This window comes from Neopelma chrysocephalum, unplaced genomic scaffold (genome assembly GCF_003984885.1).
Source record: "Neopelma chrysocephalum unplaced genomic scaffold, ASM398488v2 Primary Assembly neopelma1_23b, whole genome shotgun sequence".
NCBI classification, from domain to species: domain Eukaryota; kingdom Metazoa; phylum Chordata; class Aves; order Passeriformes; family Pipridae; genus Neopelma; species Neopelma chrysocephalum.
The window spans coordinates 9,716,715-9,740,292 of NW_020897692.1; the positions used below are offsets into that span (position 1 = coordinate 9,716,715).

A 23,578-nucleotide genomic window follows, 5' to 3' on the forward strand; every position below is an offset into this window, starting at 1 on the left:
TAGTCTAAGACCATGTTTTTTTCACTCTTTGTTAATAAACTAGTAAAAAACCAGGGTAGGGAAGAACTCACAGACTGAAAATAATGTCATAAGAAAAAATGCTGCATTGCTGGCTCTGACAATGACTTTGAGACTCAGTTAATCCACTGATCTGTTTACCCTAACCTCTGTAATGTAATTTAATACTTAATAATAAAAAGCTGTCTTCAAGCATCAGTCATAATTTTTACTTTCAGATTTATTGAGTCCTGATTTAGTATGTTTTGTCCACATTTTTACTGGATTCACTTACTGAAAAAATTGTGAAGGTTAAACAATGAGCTAAACTGAGTAAGTTTATGTCTGAAAGGGCACAAAACCCAGTGGATTAATTTTGAAAGGACCAGGATATTTAATAACCACAAGAGATTATCCACTAAAAGTAATCTCCCCAATGTTTTGAAATATCTGCATTGCAAAACCTATTAAAATGCTATTGACACTTACTTTCATACGGGATGAGGGGGAAGAAGCATCATGCTTTTAGCTAAAGTAGCAGTAGAATTTTAAATAGGACAACTTTCCTACTGGTCTCTGCAATTAAAACAATCTCAAAATATTCAAATGTGAAAAAAAAATTATAAAAATGCATAAATAATCTGATTTTAACGAATCACTTTAGCACAGTAGTTTCTTAAGAGATTACTGAGAAATATGATCTCAGGAACTCAACAGTTGTGCTTTGGCATGTGGTAGGAGTGGGTAAACCTGGCTTTTCCTGTAACACATATGAGATAACAGATGTTCCAAAAGACCCTGCCTTTGATCTTACCTTTACAAGAAGAGGAAGTCTGTGCAGATTTGGGCCACAAGCAATCCATAGGTGAGGACATGAAAATTCTTATCTCACATAAAGAACATCCCACTGCTACCAGCAGTAGATGCAGAGGCTGAAGAAGTAAAATGGTGCCAAGCTCAGTGGAAGCTGAGAATTTTTTTACATGAGCAAGAACCCAACTCACTGGTGAGCCAACGGACCCATCTGGAAAATAGAGTCTGCCTCCCACAGAAGGACACCACAATTCCCTGGTTTTGGCCATGCAGTGGTTTCATCTTTCTGCATCAGCACCAGGTTACTACAATCCCTTTGTCACTGTCCCAAGCAGCTCTACCAAGGCAGCAGGTGCTGCGGCTTTGCTGGAATCAGTGGAGCAGTGCTGTCTCGCCCCTGCGCAAGGAAGCGGCTCCCACTGACACCCTGGAGACACTCAGAAAGCAGCTGTTAGTACAGCAAACTGCTACCCACTGCCCCACTTCAAAAGGCAACTATGTGTACAAACATAGTTTTGACTGCAACATTTTAAATTGTGATACTTGGTGCTTTCCAGAGAGCCTAATTACACTTTATTTATGTATAAAATTCTGGCAACATCAGTAGCTGATTAACTAAAAAACTGATGGAACACAAGAGACAGTGGACATGAATCATCAGTGACGCAAAGATGCTCAATCCCTCTGGAAAAGTTGAAAAGCCAAAAATACAGATGATAAATCCCACAGCTGAGGGTATGAAAGCTTATCAAAAGAGACAAAAGTCAGTTAGGAGGAAAAAATATATCTCAGAATGGTTGGAGGGGATAAAGAAGTGACAGGAGCATAAAGATGGTAAGTAAAAAGCTATTTCAAGGCAGAAAAGGCTTCTTAACAAGATAACTATCTGACTGCTTCAGGCCTGGCTCCTCACCCTTAAAATCAATGGCAGCTTGATCACCCACCAAGTAACCTGAGCAAGATACAGCCTCTCTGTTTTAATCAGAACAGTTACAGCATTAAACATGCTCTACCGAGCTACTGGGGAATGGATTAGCTGACCTAATAAGCTCTTGCTTTGTTGAAAATAAACTGAAGCTACTGTAGGTGAGCTTGTCACCTACAGACAAGCAAAATCTTTCTAGCTTTGTGTGGCCTAAAGCTCTTCTTTGCTTTGCCAGCTCCTGCTGAGTGCATCTAAACTGGGATAGGGACAGGCAAAGGTCTTTGGGACCAAAGTTACCCCAGAGGGCAATGGGAGGAAGGCTGGTAAGGCTGTGAAGCTCCCTTTGGTGGTAGAATGGTTGGTATTAGATGTAGAGCTCAATGGACACATGGAGCACATTTTCATAGCACACTGAAGATGCTAAATGTTTACATGGCTTCACCAGAAGGCTCAAGTTCATGAAAGAGAAATGCAGTAAGAATTACTAAACACGTTAAAGTGATATTTGTTTAGAAAAGTAACTGGAGACAAGGAAAATACTCAACACAAGTATTTCATTTGCTTAACTTGCTTGTGTTCTCCCCTAGGCTTATGGCCACTATTGGGACAAAACTGGGCTAGATGGACCCTCAGTCTCACACCTTTAAGGCCATTTATGTTCTCTTAAAGTGTATTTTACACAAAGTTTTAAAACAATAATAGAATCATAGAGTGGCTTGGTTTGGAAAGGACTTTGAAGATCATCTAGTTCCAACTCCCAATAATCAGCAAGCCAAGTGGTGTTTTCCATTGTGTATGCTGGTTAAAGGAAAAAAAAAAAGAAACCGAAACAAAAAACAACACAAGCCTGCAAGCCTCACACTTATATAGCTCTGTTTTTAAAATTTGAATCCTTGCAGTTTATCCTGAAACTAAGAGGTGCTGTGGCTGCTTTGCACCTCTTTAAAACCAGATTGATCAAAGACAGGAGAACTTCCTTAATGTCTACATCATATAGAAATCCCAAAGGCTATCCACTGCCTAAATGCTACAGAAAACTAACAGCAGCTTAGTCTTTGAGATAGCGGACAAACATTCAGGAAATCTGGATTTAGCTCTTCATTATGACACATAGGTTCTTCTGGCCTTCATGTGGATTTTATGCCAATTTACCCCAGTAGGAAAACCATTGGTCCTTGGGAACTCTTTCCTCTTTAGAAATCCCACTTCCACGGTAGCTTCTTCTCTCTATAACAACTACCAAGATCACAAAGCTCAATTTGGTTACAGTTGTGATTCCAGCTGTGATGTGGAGATCTTAAGTGTGCTAGGAAACCAGATCAGTGTAGTGCTGTGATTACAGACACTGCCATAATTAATTTGGCTCAGGATTCTGTTAAGCAGGTACACTGAGGCTTGTTTAAATAAACACTGTCACTGCTGAGGAGAAACTATTTACTGCACACCAAAGTTAAAACTGGCGGTACTTCAAATCAGCATAAATAACTGTTTGTGCTTCAAGGAACATAACACAAGCGTGATGGCATTGGGTCAAAGTAAAACAGTAACACAAAGTAGATTTCATTTACAATTAGCAATTATACAGACGCCGTCTATCCGTTATTGCACTGAGATTAGGAGAACATTACATCTAATGAAGTTTAAAATACAGTAACTGTTAATAAAATTCCTTCCAATAAGTTTCTCTAAACAACCATGTTGGCTTTGTTGCTGTTCGCTTTTAATTTGCAACAAGAACACCTCAGACAAATCCTTATTGCTTACAACACCAAGAAGCAGAAAAACAATACTAACAACACCAAAAAGCAGGACAACTAGGAAGCCACTCAAGTGTAGCTTGCACTGCTTCTCCTACAGAGTTTTTAAAATGAAGTGATTATTGAACAGCACTTAGTCTACTGACACGCTGTTCAAATTTGTTTCTCTTTGTCAATATTTTTAATATATTATTAGGATCTCTCCATTCTTATAAAAGGGGCAACATAATTGTTACTACAAGTAATTGTGGGGAACTCGTAATTTAAATACATTGAATCAGCACTTTACTCCTGATTGAGTTAATACTGTGTGCCATTGAGAATGAACTGTTAGCAACCTTCCTGAAAAGGGCAGTTCAGTTCTCCAGAACAGATGACATTCATTTACTGATCTGATTAGGATTACAACGGAAAACTCTTACTCAGCACAGCTCTCCTTGCAGAATGAGTGTGCGCATGTGTGAGTCCTTTTTAATATTATATAAATATACAAATATAAGAGGATCTTGTCTGCACAACACAGGACAAGGTAAACATGACAGTTTTCAATTACCTAACCTTCTGATAAGATCTCTGCACAGGATTTTTAAAGAGCTTATACAATTGACTCTACAAAGCAACTTGTTACTCCTTTACTAAAGGCCAGAAGTTTATTTCAGTAATCTGTTTAGTTACAGGCTTTCAGAAACAAAGGCTTTAATAAAAGAGAGCAGATGTCAGCCACAGCTCTATTGTCTGGACAGTACATGACAAACTCAGGCTGATGTGATGTTTGCCATTCACACAGCAAAGGTGACAAGGTACCCAGACATCAACTATCTAAGGACCAATATCCCTCAGCTCTAAGGCAGAGAGTCTAAGTGCAGAAGGGCTTCTCCCAGCCAAGCACTGAAGACTCCAAACTGGCATAGAGCCCACCTGGGGTAGGGGAATATTCAGGGGGGTGTCAATGGCAGAATCAGTAAGCAGTATGTATGGTAACAGGTGTCACCTCCAACTTTTGTGCACCTTGCAGCTCATCATGTTGTTTTACAAATTGTTTGGATAAGAATATCATCAAATCAGACCACAACAGGAATTTGAGGAATCATGGAAACATCAGGGAGTTGACTATGGTAGTCATCCTACTACATGAAGTCATGGCTAAAAGACATAAAACAACTGTGTTGCAGAGAAGCTCTGCAAGCACATACTTTAACTTGGACATGTTTTAAGGCAGCTGAAACTTTAACAAAGGACATGACTACCACACGTTAGTTGTTTTCCTCTAAGAGCATTTTACTTATAACAATATTAGGTGACATTTCAGAATACTAAATGAAATACGAATTTCCCCCTTCCATTTATTTTAGGAATTGGACACTGGCAGAATTATCTTTCAACATTTCCTTAATTTTCTGCTGTTCCTTCAAAGAACAGAAAAGGGAAGGTACTAAAGAAAGAAGATACTCACACTAATTGTAATGGCACTGCATGTCTAACACCATTTTTACATATAAATTGATTATAACTTTGTTATATCTTCAAAGTGTTTCTTAGTAGATAATCATATTATCATGATTAAATGTGGAGCAGCGGGAACTGAATTACTTATTTTGTCCTGGTTGTTCTCTGACAACATCCATGACCTTTTCTAGATATTGTTCCACTATGCTGCTACATCCATATTTTGTGCAATGCTGTGCACCCTCAAAGTATTATTGCCACTTAGTAAGATTTCTTATCCTTTCCCCATACATCTCATATACCATATATCCTGTATTTTAGTAGAACTGGCCTTTTAGAAAGGACTTTAATTAAAGTCACAATATCTTCAAGAATAAACCCCTTTTCTTCAAGAAAGTATGGTACAAAAAGAACTTTCCCTTCCATGAAAAGGAGAATTAGGATCCCAAAGAAAATTGTTAGTAATTATCTCATCTTTGCTGGTTATCCATAAGTATTGCAGAACATCAATGTACTAAATACAAAAATCATAAAGAAAAAAATGTGCGGTATTTTCTACTATACCCTACAAAGGTAACATGTCTAATTTTATATCAGTCACTTTTACATGCTTTAAAATACACAAATATCCTTTATTATTATATTTAGGAAATAGAAAGTCTGGAAACAGAGTAAGGTATCTCCAAAGATGTCTTCGACAGCTATCATCTTTATGTAGAAGGATGGTTTTTGCAATCGGTCATGTCTATCTCGTACTGGCCTTATTAGCCACCAGCGTGCTTGCAACAAATGTGGATAGAGCCTTTCCCAAATCTTCGTTCGTGAAGCCTAGCCATGATGATGGCTTACAAAATACTTGCTACTTCAGTTTGAAACAGCTATTCATGAAGTTTAGAATGCAGAGAGAAAAGACTCCAAATAAAAACCATGGTGCTCAATAGAAATGTACTCTCTCCACTACAGGGTAAACAGCAGAACTATAATGCACTACTGATATGAGTTCTAACTTCTCTGAGGAGGACAAAATTCTTGGATTATTTTATTTTTACTAAGTTGCTGAGCTTCTATTTTTTAAGTCTGGACAATGGGCAAGCTGGGTACTCTACACTTTGCCTCTGGCACCACACTCCTCTTTATAAAGTACATATCACAGGGAACTAAAGCTCTTTGCCTCAGGACACAGAAAGGCAGTGGAGAAGTGGTTGGCAAAAGTATCGGCATAGCCTGAAAGTAATAACCATACAGACCTTGTGAATGATCTGAACAGTATCTTGCCAACATGGGGAAGACACGTGGGCAAGGTTTGCTTTCCAACATCAGCTCTGACTTCTATATTCCTCACTTGAGACAAGGGCTTAATCAGGAAGATAAACAGTGCTATGCCACTGGCCTTAAGTCATGCACATTCAGCCTAGGGTTTGTGGATGCCTGTGAGCCAAAAACTACTCCAATACAACTGCAATAGGTAGTTAAGAATGATTTCACAAACAACTTAAATTGGCCATAAAGGAAACTCTACTTCTGATGGTAAAAATATTTAGTCAAGAGAGTTTCAGCATCATCAATCATTAACAGTTGTTACGTGATCCCTAAACAGTTCACATTAACTTTTATCTAGCAAAATTATCCCTCTTCTAAAGACAGACTTGAACCAACAAGACACTAAGTGAGTCAGGTAAGACATGTCCAAGGGTACAGAGAACCAAATATAGACTTGCTGAATACAAATTAGCCTCACAACTGCTCTAGCTCCTAAAGTGAACACACGACAGCTGGCGTGCTAAGCTGAATTCTGCCATAATGTTTGAGGATCTAGAGAGACAGAGTTCAAACTCTCTGTAGGCACAAGAGTAATGACAAACTCCCCAACGACAGACTAGGGCAGAAACTCTGAGGTGGCCCGTAGCCAATTCTGTTAAAATCCTCTCTTTCCTTTTCTTTCTTTTGTCAGTGAGTAGTTACCTATTTGTAATTTGATGCCTACAAAAAAGAAAAAGAAACATGTATGCATCCTTCCACAATCTTTAAAGAAAACTCAGAAGAGAATGATACATAACAGTGCAAAGAAATCAGTGTGTCAGTAATTGCCTGTGAACTGAATAGTTTCCCAAGAACATTGTACCTCTTCCAGCAGCCTATCTTATTTCTTTCTTATCTATAGGCCTTCACTGTTTTGCTACAGTTGACACCCATATATTATATTTCAGGGAAGGACAATAAATATCACATATCTCTGCCTCTACTGCTGCCCACTAGGCACTCTATCAGGACTTACCATAACACTCTAAGGGAGAAAAAAAAAAGTCAGCCTGCTATGTAAATATTTTCCCTTCAACTCAAACTCCCACCTGGAAATAGATTTCCTTTTAATTTTGATTGGCCTAAATATCAGGCAATCTCACATCAGTGACAGATTTCTGCATATAAAACTGTCAGTGTTCAAAGTGCTAACCTGCAGCTTTGCAAGAGTGCAGTTTCATAGGGAAGTGGATATTTACAATCTTCTGAAAGATCCAGGAGTCACTTCTAGTCTAAGAGGTGTTGTGTATTAAACTATGGAGAATTCAAGACAGGGGAGGTGCAAGTCACAGGCTGATTTCAGACATCAGTTTTCCAGCATTTCTTGCTTTCTGCTTAAAGAGCTCATCTGGGCTGCTGCACTGTGACTGGACATTGCTGCCCAGGTAGAGAACTTTATTCTAAAAGGACATTACATAGATACTCACATGCCCAAGAGCCATGTCACCAAAGAACATGGAAACAAGGAATAGATAGACCAGGCTGCCAGAACTGAAATGGCTACAGTGGAGCTGGATTGGGAACATAAGGGTGAGCTAATTATGGGTCAGTGGGCCCATGACACATCAGAACACCTACAAAGCAATGCAATGCATGGATGGGCTCGTGATCGAGGGGTGGGCCTGACCACTGAAGCCACTGAATAGGTTATCTGTGAATATGAAACATGTGCCATGAATTAAGCAATTCAAGTGTATAAAGCCTCTCTGCTGTGGAGAACAGAGGCTGGGAAAGACAGTGTGGGTTGCTGCTTCCTCAGGAAAAGTCAAACCTGGGGTTGCTTTTGCACAAGGACCAGGTTGTAGTTGGTGGATAATGCAGGAGGATGGGAAAACCTAGTGTGTACCTCAGTGAGATCTAACGCTGGGGGAAAATAATCCATGATTTGAGTCAGATGTTCAAATGGGTGACACAAATCCTTTTTGGATACTTACTGACACCATTAAAGACAAACCTCTATCCTGCAGTTATGTTCTGAAAAGTGATTATTTCAAATGGCAATGTCAGACAAAATCTATTCTAAGATAAAACCCTTGTACACATTGCTGAGGTTTTCTACAAAATAGAAAATAGGTAGAAAAAAATCCAAAAAACTATTAATACTAATACTAACACAGAAAAACCAGCATAGTTATGAACATGACACTGAGTCATGGCTCATACACCATGTGCTTGTGAACCTCTATTAAAATAACATGACCAAAATAAAAAATGTACCTATTTTGCTTTGCACTGTCTAGCCCCCATACATTTAGAGGAATAGCAATAGACCCAACCAGTTTGTATCTTAAGTAAATCTGAATTGTCAGTGACAACATATGAAACAGAATAAGTACATAGACAGTTTTCTGGTGAGATTTTAGAACTGCCAGGAAGAAAAACAGACAGAGTTTGTTAATAGAGAAAACTGGATTAAAAATTGCCTGGACACAAATCAGGAATGATAAGGTACAAATTTCACTAACTCAACTAACAAAAAACTCAGTAGGTATTTTTTCAGTTAAAGTTACTTAATAGAGATTATGTTTTAGTTATTTATGTCAAAATAAACACATAAAAACACTCACGGTGGAATGACAAAGAGACAATATGTGCAATGTCTGCTGACTTTATCTAATTGTGATATTTTACTCTCCTTTCCAGCACTGACCTCCTTTGTCTCCTGCATGTTTTGCCTCCACGCTTACTAAGAACTGTCATCAACATTGCCTAAGAACTTCATCAACTAATGCAGCAGGCTAACTGATAAATGTTGGAGATCCTGTGCATGCTTCTTTCATTCTAGAAAATATAGTTTCCTTCAAAGCATGTTTGCTCTTTAAAGATGTTTATGCAGACAGTGAAGTCTAGTAATAGGATTAACTCTGCTCAACCAAACCGGCTATCAGCTCAGCAGACAGATTAATGAGATCATCTCACATGTTGCATGACATCTTCTGCCTTTCTAATTCCAAACAGCAAATTCTAAGACCAGGTTAAAACACACTATTAAGACAAGCTGAAACGGTAAGAAAAAACAGCTTAAAATGTTGTATTTCCCAGGCAAACTAAAATCACAGAGCAATGTAAATGTTGTTATTTGTGAGGGGCTGCCTCATAAGCAAGGGCCAAAATCCCTTCCATGTCCCAGATACATTGCTTTGACTGACAGATTTTACCTTGAGGTAAGAAAATATATATGAGTTATACTGCTCAGGTAAACAAGTAAGGCCAATACAAAGCATATGGGAAGGATGTTAAATACCTCACTTCAAGAAGCCAGTTAGCTACTGCATCATACTCAATCTGCTTGTTGCAGAGGATACTAAATCACTTCCTACGTGCTTCCTACATTAAATTAACAATTGTACGGCAATCAACAAGTTCTCATCAGATCTGAACAATACATCAGCCAGAAGCAGCTTTGTTACAGCACTGTTGAATGTGGCAGGAACTAAGTTAGAACCAGTTTGAATGTACCTATCAAAGGTTCCTGCTTCAGCTTGCACTGGTGGATGTAGAAGCTTACACCAAAAAAAAGAGCCCATCCATTAATCTGCTGTCAGATTTGCAGCAAATACTATTCATTTATCCTAGAGACTCTGACTGCATAAAGACGCTCTAAGCATAAATGAAATTTACACCATGACAGCAGCAGAGAAGGAGCTTAATTACAATGACAATATAACTCAATCTAGACAATGTTCTCATTCACTGTGCCAAAGATTTCCTTCTGAATTTTTGTGCTTGGGCTAGACCCAAGTAGGAAGAAAATCACAAATCCCCAAGTTACAGCAGTCTCACAAAGAACTTCAGCATCAACAGGTTGTACATGAAGCATATGACATTGCCAATTTTTACATTTGTGGAGGGAATCCCCTAGATAACCTTAGGATTTACAGATGAATGACTTGAATTTTCCCAGTATGATCATTACCTCCTCCTACTACCCAATTAATTCTGATACTATTAGAGAAAGCATAACAGCAAGCCCCAGATTTTTAAATGGCCAGCTGTGATATATTCATATATCATCTGTTGGAACCATGACAGCTACTTACTCCACAGTACCGATCATCGCTGAATATCTGTGGTGGCAGTGGATTGCCCTGTGCAGGCTGCCTATCCTCAGGAATGTTTTTATACATCCATTGTCTTTTCTCCTCTGACATGGTGATATCCACTTCTTCAAACTCTATGCGATTGGCTTCCAGAAACCTCACCACATCCTGTTGCCTCTTCTTTATCTAGATAAAAGAAAGAAAAAAACAATAGTCATAGCAAGTCCACCATAATACAGACATGTAATACAGACCATGTAAGGGTCTCATCAGAAGTAGAAGTTAAAAGAGGCATTTAATTTTCAATGTCATTAGGGACTACATTTTTAAAGTATACAGGCACCTAGAAATGCAAGGTAAACAACCTTGCAAGTCCCAGAAGAATTTACTCCTATAAGTGTTCATTGAGATAAACATGTCATTACATCTGAAAAAAAACCCAACCCAGCTACACATATTTTTGTTTTCCTAGACATCTACACATATTTTAAAACGCAGCTCTATATGCTCCTGAGCAAAGCTTGCTGAGTCTTTAATTAAGAGTGTCTGTCTGCATAATACATATGCCTTCAAACAAGCATGACATCATCTCTTGAAAATTAACTTTTTTGCAAAAAAAAAAAGTAGCATGAGGTTTGTACTGAATGTATGGGGGTTTGGCCCCTCAAAGAGATTATCATCTTTAAAGCCTAACAGAGGCAGAACACTGGCAGTTTTTAGGTCATTGTAGCTAAGACTGGCTGACTCCATGATTTTAGAGGTCATTTCCAACCTTAATGATCCTATGACTGATGGCTAGCTGGGCTTCAAGCAGATGTACTTGGGTAAAGACTACTTCTGCCTCAAATAGGACTTTATATCAAAACAACAACCTTTGAAAGTAAAGTCTATATGGCCAAGGAAAGCCACCTGGTATCTTTCAGCTAGGTCTGCTCTGCATTCTTTTCAGTCCATTCTGTACTTGTTGCATCTGCATAATGAAATTAATTATTTCAGAATGGAACTGTAAAATAGATGCTGTAGTGTTATTTGAAAAAAAAAAATCAGCTTTAAGAATTTTACAGTTTTCCTAGAGTGTCAGATCCATGCAGTTGCTGGCTGGCATAAAGCCCAGGTGGATGAATCATGCCTCTGGGTATCATATGACCTAGATACTATTTGGAAATTAGAGGATTTTTAAAGTGCATGTGCTAGTTGTTCTTGTCAAAGAACCCAGTCTGTCTATCTAAATGCATCACAAAAATTACTAACTTTTGAAGGAAATACTGATGGAATCATTATTTCCTTGAAACAAGAGGGCAGGCATCCCAAGAAACTGCAAAAACAGTGCTCTTAAACAATTACTGTATTTCTTAAGAAGTGAAATTTACTGCATAGTAAATTTTTGTCTCATTGTCATATTCTTTTTCCTTTCTTTGTGTATACTAGTGGGGTTTCTTAGGCATATGTGAAAGGATCGCTTTTTCATACAAGAAGGCAGCTCCTAAAATTGCATGCAACTAACACATTATCAACAACAGCAAAATTATCACATCATCATCACTGCTGTTACCCAATACAACACACCTTTTACTATGGTCCTAAAAATTCCAAGCGTAGAAGTGAAAGACCAACGTATTTTCCTGTCTTTCACCAAAAATCTAAAATTATGTGTGAGAGAAGTCATTTCCTTACAGTGGAGTACTGCTAAAACTAACATGAAATTCCTCCTGCACTAGTCAGAGGAACTAGCAAAATACGTAGTGGCTGGTCCAGCCCTCTGACCCCAAAGCCAGTTTGCATCATCTGGCCAAGCCTGTTAAATCTGCAGCCTCTCAGAGTGGCTGCATGCAAACTATACACTGGGAATGATCCCTGGCATGCTGTAACATCTAAATCATGGCCATGAGCTGGCCTTGGCCAAAGCTGTCTGTGCCAGCAACCATTCTTCGAACCATTTCAGAGTGCCAGAGAGCTCCATTTCTCAGGGCCAGGTCATGCACCAGTACAGATGTAGTGACATGTACCCATTTTCATCTGCTGTACCTTTTAGTACAGTATCTTCCAGTATCCTGTACACTGAGCAGGAGTTTAACTGCAACTTAGATTTAATCACATCCCTATTATTTTACAGTTCACACCATGAAAATTCTCCCACAAACACATATTTCCTAATCTCTCCTTTTATTTTTATAAAACTTATTAAGATGTTGAAGTGAAATAGATTGGATTGGGGTTTTTTTAGCCATAAGCCTTACAATTCTCCACATGACATCTGTACGAGTTATCAGCTGTGGATGTACCAGCTGCATAAATTTAAACAAAATAGCCAGAAAATTTTAAGCCAAAAAAGTAGCATTTTCTCCTCCCCCAAGTGATTTGATTCAAGCCTATAAACTGAAACAAGAGCATTAGTTACATTTAAAATCCTATTAAATTATGCCTTGTTGTGTAAGACGGATGCTCAGAGCATCTGCCACAACAGAAGCCAGCTGATTATTCCCCAAGAAAACCACAGGACCTTTGTCTCCCTCTACAACTGGATCTGTGCCGCAGGAGTGCGTCAGCCTCACAATCCTGCTGCAGCTCTCATCTGTGCTTACTCTGAGCTCTAAAAGCTCCCAGCATTCAGCCACGTGAAACACTGAGCAAAGACAACACGGTGCAGAGAGCAGTGTCAGTTCTCCCTTCCTCACTAGCCTATGCAGACAATCTGAACTCCTGTCAAGAGCCCAGTGGAGAAATACACATTCTCATTTGACAAACTATGGAGGTGGATAGTTCTCTTTGTAAAACTTTACTTTGTACCTTGATGCTTCCAAGGTTTTCAGAGTCTGATACAACTGAAAGGAACCTGAAAACAGCATTCATATTGTCAGAGGTACCACGTTTAGAAAAGCTTGGTTGGAGGCTATTCATGCACCTCTTCGGGAAAGCATTTGTAGTCTTACAGGACAGACTGCTTCAGCATCAAAATATTTTGGGTTTAATATCTTTCAGCACACCAGAAGACACTGAGATACACCATCAAAACATATCCACTGGGAAGTTTCAGAGGAAAATCTTTACATAATATGTTCCTAATCTATCTTTAAATGTGATGAGAAAACTCTGATAGAGCTAATGGTCTCCTATTATAATTCAATGATTGTCTCCCCTATTTTTAGAAGGGTGATTGTTTTCTGAACATCATTTCTCTGGGTTTGGTTTTACTGTTAATCTACATTTCTACTCAAAAAACTAAGACAGAAAAAATCCCCAGAGACATCTCAATTTTATCCTGATATCAGAGCTGATGTCTTTATTAGAATTAAAAAGCAGCCAAAATAGGATGTCCATTGTGACATATGAAACTGCTAAAATGAGCTAATCACTCAGCCCAATTTAACCAGTAGCTCAATTTATGAAGCAGGTCTATTGTAGCATAAGTATTCTGTCTTTCTGCCCTAGTTTTCATTTTTTTATACTGACTTGCAACAGGTACCAGGAGGATAGCCAGACTTTCAGACTGTTTTGGAAAAAGACATATTCAGGTCTGCCCAGGTAGGACCACTGGGATTATCTGTTCTGACCTTCAGCATCCCTGAATTAATTCCTTTTAGGATTAGAGTTTCTCCGAATTTTTTTTCCTTCCTGAACTGATAATAACAGAGAATCTGCTAGTCTTTGCAAATTGTTCCCATAGTTAATTAACTGTTTTCACTTAAAAAATATCTACTTGCTTCTGTTCAGAGTTTACCTGACTTCCAGCTTTCAGACACTTTACTTTTCATGTCTTTGGCCACACTAAAAACTATTCTGTTCTAGGACTTCTGTTTCCCACGCAAGTAATATGAGAGAGTAATATGTTCTCCAGTAACAAGAGAAATCCCATTGCTCATTTAACAGCAGAATGAGAAAATGAGGATGTTACCATCATAAATCATGTCCAGACTGGAGCAGAGGTTTAGCAAAATCAGATCACATCCTCTATCCAAAATTCCTTGGAAGCTTCTCATCACTTCCAATAGGTGAGAGTTTCCTTCTTTTTTTTTCCCCCCTCTCTATGCTTCCTGAATCTGTTTTCAGAAGCTCTTCTGTACTAGAAAGGCTTGCCTACTGACAGCTGCCGAACCAGAGGAGCATAGCATGTGGTCTCTTTATTACTAAATGGCAGGAGCATTTCATTATTCTGTACTATTTTAACCAAGATATTCAATACCATGCAAAAAACTCACTAGTCCAGGACTTATCTAACTCAAATAGGATAAATGAATATTACTTCTACTATACTATATGCAAGATGACTCGAGTAGCAATATTAATAGGAACTGTTAAATAGTCATGATTAAAGACAACTTCTCTGCCTTATTTCATTAGCACAGTCAATATAAATGGTACAAAGCAGACACATTCTCAGTTTCAAATTTCTTCACACTGTCAGCAGGCATGTTGCTGGGTGTCTGGTGCTCTCAAAGTAGATGCAGAAGGTTGGTCTTCTGCTCTAGACTCTTGTCCCCACCTTCTGGAGATAAGGTGTTCCCTGGGTTTCTGTCCTCCCTCCTGCAAGCGAAGGAAATGACAGCAGGTACCACTCCGTGCACTGGCTGGTGACCGAGATGTGTTGCACTGCCTGTCCTACAGCCTCTTCATCCTGGAACGGAAGGAACTGAAAGCCTAATCTGAACTGTCCACTCATTCCAAACAGATCCAAGAACAAATAGCCAGCTTTCTGACACAAAATCCCACCCCAAAAAAATATTCAGACCACACATGCAGAGTGAGAACAAAGCCCTGTGATGGTTATCTTCTAAGCTGGCTTGTCAGACCACAGGCACATTTTAGAAGTCCCTCATTTAAAAAACGAAAAGTGAATGCACATCTAAGTTCACCTCAAACACTTGTTTCACAGCCTGGCATACACCTCTTTAGACCTGTACCTCTAAAGATGGAGGTGGTCCCACTGATTTGCTTTCCTCCCTTTCAGTCTGGTTACGCTTTCCTCACACCTGCCCTTACTCCAGAACTGCATCAGCCACATTATCCACCCACTGACTCAGTCAAAAACTGAATGTACTCCATTTGGCAGGGGCACCTTTATAGCGCAGTTTGATAATACAGCTCAGCAGATCTCACGGCTGGCTGTCACTGAGGTGACACAATGTTCTTCCCTCCTGCCAAGTAGCTCCTGCAGCTTTTCCTGCAGAAGCATAATGCAAGAACCAGGGGAACAAGGGGAGGAGTGTCAATAATGCCAGTACCACAATCTCATCAGTTTATATCAGTAACAAAACTGCATCCTAAGAAAATGGCTTAGCAGAGGCTGAGACCCCTGGTGGCCTAGTGGTTAGCATGCAGGACTCTCACTGCTGCAACCCAGGTTTGATTCCTCGGTCTCCCGGGCAGATGGAACCTGTTAGCCCTGTGAGGCCATCCATCTATGAGAAGGTCACTCTAAACAAACCTACGTCCTGAGGACCTCACTGCCATTGTCCAAGATTGCTTGGCCCCGGCAGATGAACCTTAGGATTAAAGGGTGGGCTCAGTTCAGCGCAGGCTGTGTCTCACCTAAAAAATCCATTGCGCAGGCTGGAAAGGCAAAAGACCTTTCCCCAGATCTTCGTTCGCGAAGACTGGCCATTATATTATTTAGCAGAGGCTGAAGCATGACCAGCTACAGGTATTTGAAATATGAACTGCATAAGCAGCATTTGTGTTCCATAAACACAAGCTCAGCTCACTCCCACAACTGAAAATATTATATGTGAGCCTCTGCCTTTACAAGTCATGCAACCATAACCAAAGGGACTGCTGAAGTGAAAAATGTAAATATAATATAGCTACTGCAGAGGATTACTAATCTTCACTTCTCATACAGATGAGGTTTAACACATACTCCCACATAATAAGAAGATTCTACGCTCTAACAAAGAGATGCAAGCCCCAACCACATCAAACAAACAGAATTCTAAACAGTGTTAACTGCAAGCGTACACAGACCCTCCTTAGAAAAGCCAGGAGGAGGTAATGCCTCTATAAACACACTAAACAACATCTGCATTCTTTTCGATGTTTCCAATACATTTCTGCTCCATAAGGAAGCAATAATAAACACCTGAATGCTTCATCCTCAAGAAAATGTTTCAATATCGTAAAAACTGACCCCAGAACTTTTCAATCTGAAAAGAAATGGAACAGTTTGTGAACAGTGGCCACATGCAGTCTGCACTGCCCTGGTCTCCTGCTAGCAGCAATCTTCTGCTTGCACACAGAGACATAATTAAGGACACACAATATGAAACACTCTGTTGAACTGGGAGGGCAATCTGTTCAGCTTTATGAAAAATCAGTTTGCAGGTCTCTGGGAGCTGCTGAAGTACTGCTTAGCCAGGTAACGTGCTCACCTTTACCTCAGTGTAACGTATGCATGGTATTTTTTAAAGAGTCCAGTATTTAAGAAATACAACTAAAATTTGAGACAGGTTTGTTTTTTAAAACTCTCGCAAGCAGTCAGCAAAGGAAAGCATTTTCTTTTTCTTTTCCTATAGAGCTACAAAGAAAGTAGACTTCTCCATGTCCAATGCATTCATAACCTGATACTTTCCTTGCCAGATGTTGCACTATGACAAATGCATTTAAATCTGTTTCTGTCTTTATGTATGTCTATCACAAGCTGAAGGGAAAAGTTTCTTATTTAAGGTAGTTTGTCTGAAATCATTGTTCTCTGTGCAAGTAATAGAGAACTTTTGAATGCAAGTAACATTCAGAAACATGAAGGAGTCTTTAGCGAGTACAAATACATCTATCACTGCTCAAGACAAAGAGATGAGAATTTGCTCAGGGGTTTACTAGGCATTGTTTCAGTAAATATAAAGGGAAAAGGACAGACAAAAATCAAACAGAAAAAGGGGAAAGACCAAGAAAGGAAGAGGAGAAGGTTCTACAGAAAAATCACCTAGAGACAGTGCCACACAGGGTGCCTTTGAGCTGTATTCAGCTGAAAAAGCCTCTAAAGTCACTCCCAAGTCTACTTCTTTTGATTTCTTCTGTTTTTCAGGAAACAAGACATGCCAACAAAGTACACAAATTAAGTAAGTGATTCTATCATAATTTTCTTCTTGCAGTAGGAACAATGTGTCCTTACAGTCTTGAAAATCCACTTACACATGAGTCTCTGATGGACTGCAGGAAAACAGATACTATGAGATCCAAATTTTGGCTCATTACTTCTTCATCAAAAAAATAAGAATGTTACTGAAGCTGAATCTATCTTCCAATTATTGATGTGAATCTGCATTCTGTTGCATCAATGTGAAACTAAAAAAAAAAAAAAAAGCACTGCTGTGAAAGTAAAAAATGGCTTAAAACAAAGTAAAACTTGAAGACTTTGCAACAGGAATCAAACCAGAACTTGGAAGTCCCACTGAGTATACAGATAGGCAGCTCCAAATCAGAGAGACAGACAAGTAGCCAAAGGAGATGATGTCTACTCCATGTAGACTGAGAAACACAGCAAGAAGGTTCCCTGCCTAGCCTGGCAAGAAGCAGGTGATTGCCAGATTGAAGGTCAGGATGCACGGCTGGTTGTTCTAGTAGGGGAGCTTGCAAAGCCTATTGCTAGTGTACATTGTAACCTACAGACAGAGCTCCATTCTGTGACATTACACTACCCTGAAAACATTCCTATTTGCTTGAAATGGTATTTTTGCTTCAGATATAGGATATTTCCTAGTCATAGGTATTTCCTTGTGAGGACACTGGGAAAGCATGCTGATTCTTCTATGGCTGGACTTCGGCTAAAACAGAGGGCAAATTACCAGAGCATGCTGGTAACTTGATTTCGTTTTTAAAACGTCTCAGTCAACAACGAGCTGAGAAGTCAAAATTATTAGAATTATGTGCTAGGACTTCTTTTTCTTAAGAAAGTTGATGATCCTAGCGGCTAGCACAAAAGACAAGAGAAACTTTGAGCAGTTTATAAGGTCTCAGGGATTCCTATGCACATCCAGAGCTATCAGAAACTTCTGATGGAAACATCCTGCAGGACTAGACTATTGCTTCAAAAGACTAACAGTTCAAACCATGGCTGGCAGCTAACTTCTTTCAATAGATAGATGGTTTTGTTTGTGACTTACCATATGTTCTGGTAGTTTAAGAGAGTGATTAAAAAGAAAGTGTTATTTTCATGCATTTTTCCAACAGAAACCTCTCAAAGATGCCAGTGAATAATTTAAATCTCCTGTTTAGCATTCTACATTTAACTCCTCCTCATACTACTCCCTTTTGTCAAAATGGCACATTTATAGCAAGTATTTTGCATCTTGAAAGAAACCCTTTCAACAAGCAACATCTATCTTCCTTTTCAAAATGTATACTACACATAAATACAAGTATCATAACTGCAACCCTAATTAATTCAGCTACTCTTCAGTACCTCGTAACTAAATGCAAGTTGTTCTCTGATCTCCATGTTATATTATGTTTATTCATATGTTTATTTCTTTTGATTTGTCTAAATTATTTGATTCTGAAGAATATCCTTTGCTTTCCAGCAAGGTCCCAGCTCAGCAAGGTAGATGAGAACAGTCAAGTTCTGAATTATTGGAAACTCTGTCCTGCATAGATGAACAGAAAGTTGATCTTTGAATCTCACAGTTCCTCCCGCAGAGTTAGGAGAGAGGGGAATTGTTTGGTGTCTTGCACATGGAAGTCCAATACTGCTATAGCTAAAAATCTGCAAGGATTTAGAGATGTCACTTTGTTAGCATGCATCAAGCTTGCTTGGTAGAATTATGATTTTGTGAAGGGAAGAAAAACATGATAAATGTATTTTGTTTCTTTATTTTCTTAAAACACTAAATATGTGGTAATTGTTTAAAGTTCAGTGAAGTAGAACCAAAGAGAGCAATTTTATAAGCAGGTTTTGGAAAGTAAGCAAATGTTCCAATAGTATGAGTCAGCAATTCATCCTGGCAGCAGAGTGCAACCCACATCCCGGGGTGCATCAAACACAGCATCACCAGAGGCGACTATCCCTCTGCACTCAGCATTGGTGCAGCCCCACCTGGAGTGCTGTGTGTAGTTTTGGGCCCCACACTTTATGTGAAAGGCCTTGGATGTGTCCAGAGGAGGCAACAAAGCTGGTGATAGGGCTGGAAGGAGTGTCCTATGAGGAGCAGCTGAGGACTCTGGACTTGCCTAATCTGGAGAAAAGGAGGCTGAGGGATGACCCCATGGCTCTCTACAGCTTCCTGAGGAGGGGAAGTGGAGAGGGAGGTGTTGATCTCCCTGGTATCCAGTGATGAGTCGCATAATAGCTGTGTCAGGGGAGGTTTATGCTTTTTTCTCAGAGGGTGGTCAAACACTGGAATAGGCTTCCTAGCCTGTCAATGTTTAAGATGCATTTGGACAGTGCCATTAATAACATGCTTTAATTAACTTTTGGTGAGCCCTTAACTGGTCAAGCAGTTGGATTAGATGATCATTGTAGGTTACTTCAAACTGAAATATTCTATTCTACTCTAAATTCTGCAAAGAAAAATAAAAGTTTAAAACCACAAAATATCTCTAACAGTTAGACATGAACACACATTTCCTATTACGTAACGTGTTCATCATCTAAACTTTCAAGATGAAAACACACTATTATCTTTTTTTGTGACACAGTGAGTCAGCAGAGCACTGAAAGTGTTTGAACTAGTTCTGTGTGTTTATCAGTCACATTGTTTTTCACAATGAATAAAGCATCCCCAGCTTTATTTTCTGTACTTATTGCAAATGAGATATAAAAGAAATATTTTCTGCACTAAAAAATGTAGGCCATATTTCTTCCTTCTCATTAGCATTAAGCATCAAAACCCAGTGGCATAGGAGTATTTACCTATCAGAATGGATAAAAACACCTAGCAGCCCATGAGGCGTAACAAGTAATCAGCCTCATTGCATGGGTGGGGTTTCAGTTCTGTCAGCTCAAGACAGAAGTTTCTTTGGCCATCTTCTGCCATACTCATGAGGCTGCACCCTCTCTATTTTGTCAATCAGGACCCATAGCCCAGAACCCAGCTACAGCCAATTGTAGCTCCAGCTATTCCAGAAACAAGAGCCAGTGAACATAGAATGTGGATCCGTAAGATGTCACGTGCAGTAGAGTCTCCTGACAGTATGGCAGAGTTTTTAAGGACATTTAGGCAAGGTCCAAAACTGAAGTACTGCCTAGCCCAGCAACGGTATGCTGGGCTTAATGGAAAATCCTATTCCCACACAAGCCATGTTTCTCCCACATAGGTACCAATCCTCCTCCAGGAATTTGGAAAAATGATAAGACCTCTCGGACACTTGAGGGGGTAGGGGTAGTAGGAAATCTAGTCTTCCCCTAAAAGGACTATGCTTGCATCTACTTGTTTTCTCATCTTAAAGGATCAGAGATACTATGATTTCAAAATGCTCCCAAGAATTTGAAAAACAAGTATGTGAAATAAAGTTGTCAATACTTTCCTTATTTTCTTCTGACAGTTACTATCCACATGGCACAGAGGTGTCATTCTGCCAACTACAGATATACACACCCTGACAATGCAAGTAACAGCAGTAACAGCAATGCAAGTCATTCAGAATTTGTTGTGCTATGTTTTTACAGATATTTACAAGTTTTCCCAGCAGCATATGAACCTGCAACTGAAAAATGCATTTGTGGCTCTAGGTAAATGTCATACTTCAGATAAACTTGGACTGTATTACTGCAACATTCTACCACCATGTTTTTGTAAGGCTAGGATGATGGATTTTGTTGATATCATTCTCTAAACCAAGGCTGACTGCCACTGCTATTATTCAGATCAGTAACAAAATTATCTTTGACTCAACTGAGCAGAACAAGGCTTCTAACTTTATTAATAAATGTTAACATTATTTCTCTTTCAACAAATGCAGCTATATCCATGTAGCTTATGTGTTCTTCGTGCTCCATATCTGTAAATTCTCTTTTCTTTCATACTTCTGCAGACCCATTTCTTAGTGACTAGCTGCATCCCCAAACACAGCAGCCATCTGATTATTATCCCATAAACTGCAAACACATTTCCTGTAAGGTCAACAGGAGTCACCTCCACATAGCCAAAGTTATCACTGAATACCACTCTGCATAAACCCGTAGATTTTCATACCCTGGGGTCTGATGCTGGGAACCTTTACCAGAAAACAGACCATGCTGCAGGCAACCCAGTTTCACTGAGCAGGATGGGACTGCTTGTGCATCAGGGCCTTCATAGCAGCTGTATTGTTTGATCAAAGACTGGATTTGTATCTTCTTTCTAACCAACTTTAGCTTCCTAGGAGGTTCCTACTGAAAAATGTGATGCTATTTAAATCCTTCAAATGCCACTCCTATCTCTGCTTCTATATACACATATCAGATCACTCAATTAGAGATGTTTCAGGAAGACTGTCTGATCTTAGGAGATGTAGATCCAGATCAAAGGTTTAATGCATACTTGAATTGCATTTCTTTAGATTAGACAGGGATAATTTCACTATTATCCCTGCAGCAACATAATGACAGGTTTCAGTTGCTGATGTTCTATTGTTCAACAAAGCAAAGGAAGCTTCCTTTCAAATGAAGACACACAAAAATTCATTTGCCTTTCTCTAAAAAACACAGACCCCAATTCCATAATCAAGAAATTTGATTTGTAATGTTACTATTAAATTTTTCCAAATAATCACTCAAAGGATTTAATAGCACTGATAATACCCAATATCATCCTCTGCAGCATGTGAAAGTGCCAGGACACAAAACAAACTTGTGAAAGTTGTGATAGAATTTCCACTGTTAAATTCTGATGAATTTTTTACTGAGTCACATTCTCTTGCTTAAACTGGGATCTATCCAGTCAATTCACAGGACCTGCATAACATGGATTGGTGAAAAGAATCTCGATGGGCCATATGAAAGTAAACAATGTTCTGCCTTTTTGTAAAAACATAAAAATCCAAAAGCCAACAGGAAAAACTTTTTAGCATGTGTGAAGGGAACATACACAATCATGCTTTGATTTCCATTTAACATGAAATACAAGTTTGTGGTTTCAGGGCTCTGCCTACAAAAAAAAGCTCTGAGGGTAAGCCTGCTGGCAGTTTGCAACAGAACAGTGCCATGAAACGAGACATTCAGAAAACCACAAACCATGGTTATTTAAGGTTTTATCACAAGTAGAAGCTTGCCAAAAGTTATCATCACTCCTGCAAGAGTGAGAAAACTGGACATGGCCTGGTGCTGCAGATGCTCAGTTTCATGGGTCAATGTATCACTAGTCCATCTTCGCATTCATTAAGGCAAATGCTCAAGGCTGTGACAAAGAGCACTGCAGAGCACTGCAGAACACTGCAGGTACGTGTTCTGTCCTGGAGCTCTGCAACAGGCAGAAGAGCAACTTAGAAGTTATCAGCACTAAGGTCTTCAATTGCCTCCAATAGCCCCGTGAAAGCTGTCAGATAAAAATCCTCAAAACATTGTTTACACTCATGTTACCATTTTCCTAGGTAGGAAGGGAAATATTTATGCTACTGCATGTCCCCATTAGCCATCACAATTATATTGGTGGGTATCTTACACTGGTATAGTTATTTTGATATTTTGTAAACACCTCATTATCTGAAATAAGTTACGGAAGTAAAGCTTTTAAATATAGGCCAGACGTGGAATAACAGAGATAGCTGAGCAAGCACCATGATTTCAGTACTCTAGCTTACACAGAAGACAGATACCAGGCATTTTTGACACAGCCCTGACAGATCCTGATATATCTTGAGTAACCAATGCACCAGAACTTTTTATTTCTCTTCTGAGCATGCAAAAATCAGTGGTTTACTTTTTACTGAGTGATAATTAGTATCTATCGGTGATTCCAAGGTTAAGAAACATACCTACATGCACACATATACACAGATATAAACATACATAACATACTCTGTATATATATACATAACCATATATATTTATCTCCATATATATAGAGATATCTCTCTTTCTCCATATGTATGTGTGTATGCAAAAGTACATTTCTACATATGTATATTCAAACAAAATACAGGTTAATACATATAGAAAGGTCACTCCCAGGTGTTAACTTCTGCAAGTTTATTCCTTGCAGTAAAATGAGAAACATTTTGTGTTTTTCCACATTGTCTTAGTAGGAAGGGTGGAGATTAGTTATCCAGAGATAGAACAGCGAAACAAATCCTGGAACTCTAAACTGTGAAGGCAAGGTCTGTCCTACACAAGGGAGATGGGCAGCAACAGAAGGGCATGCTGTGATGATTCATGTGACTCACTGAACAACCTGCAT

At 39.1% G+C, this 23,578-nt stretch overlaps 1 protein-coding gene across 1 annotated transcript in view; it reads right to left on the reverse strand.

The window, feature by feature from the left end:
- The window catches only part of SH3BGRL2 (SH3 domain binding glutamate rich protein like 2), a 40,812-nt gene that overhangs the window by 8,106 nt on the left and 9,128 nt on the right, over positions 1 to 23,578 (reverse strand). Inside the window, exon 2 of the mRNA XM_027696752.1 lies at positions 10,278 to 10,463. Within this exon, the coding sequence (XP_027552553.1) occupies positions 10,278 to 10,463 (186 nt within the window). The remainder of the gene's footprint in view (positions 1 to 10,277; positions 10,464 to 23,578) is intronic.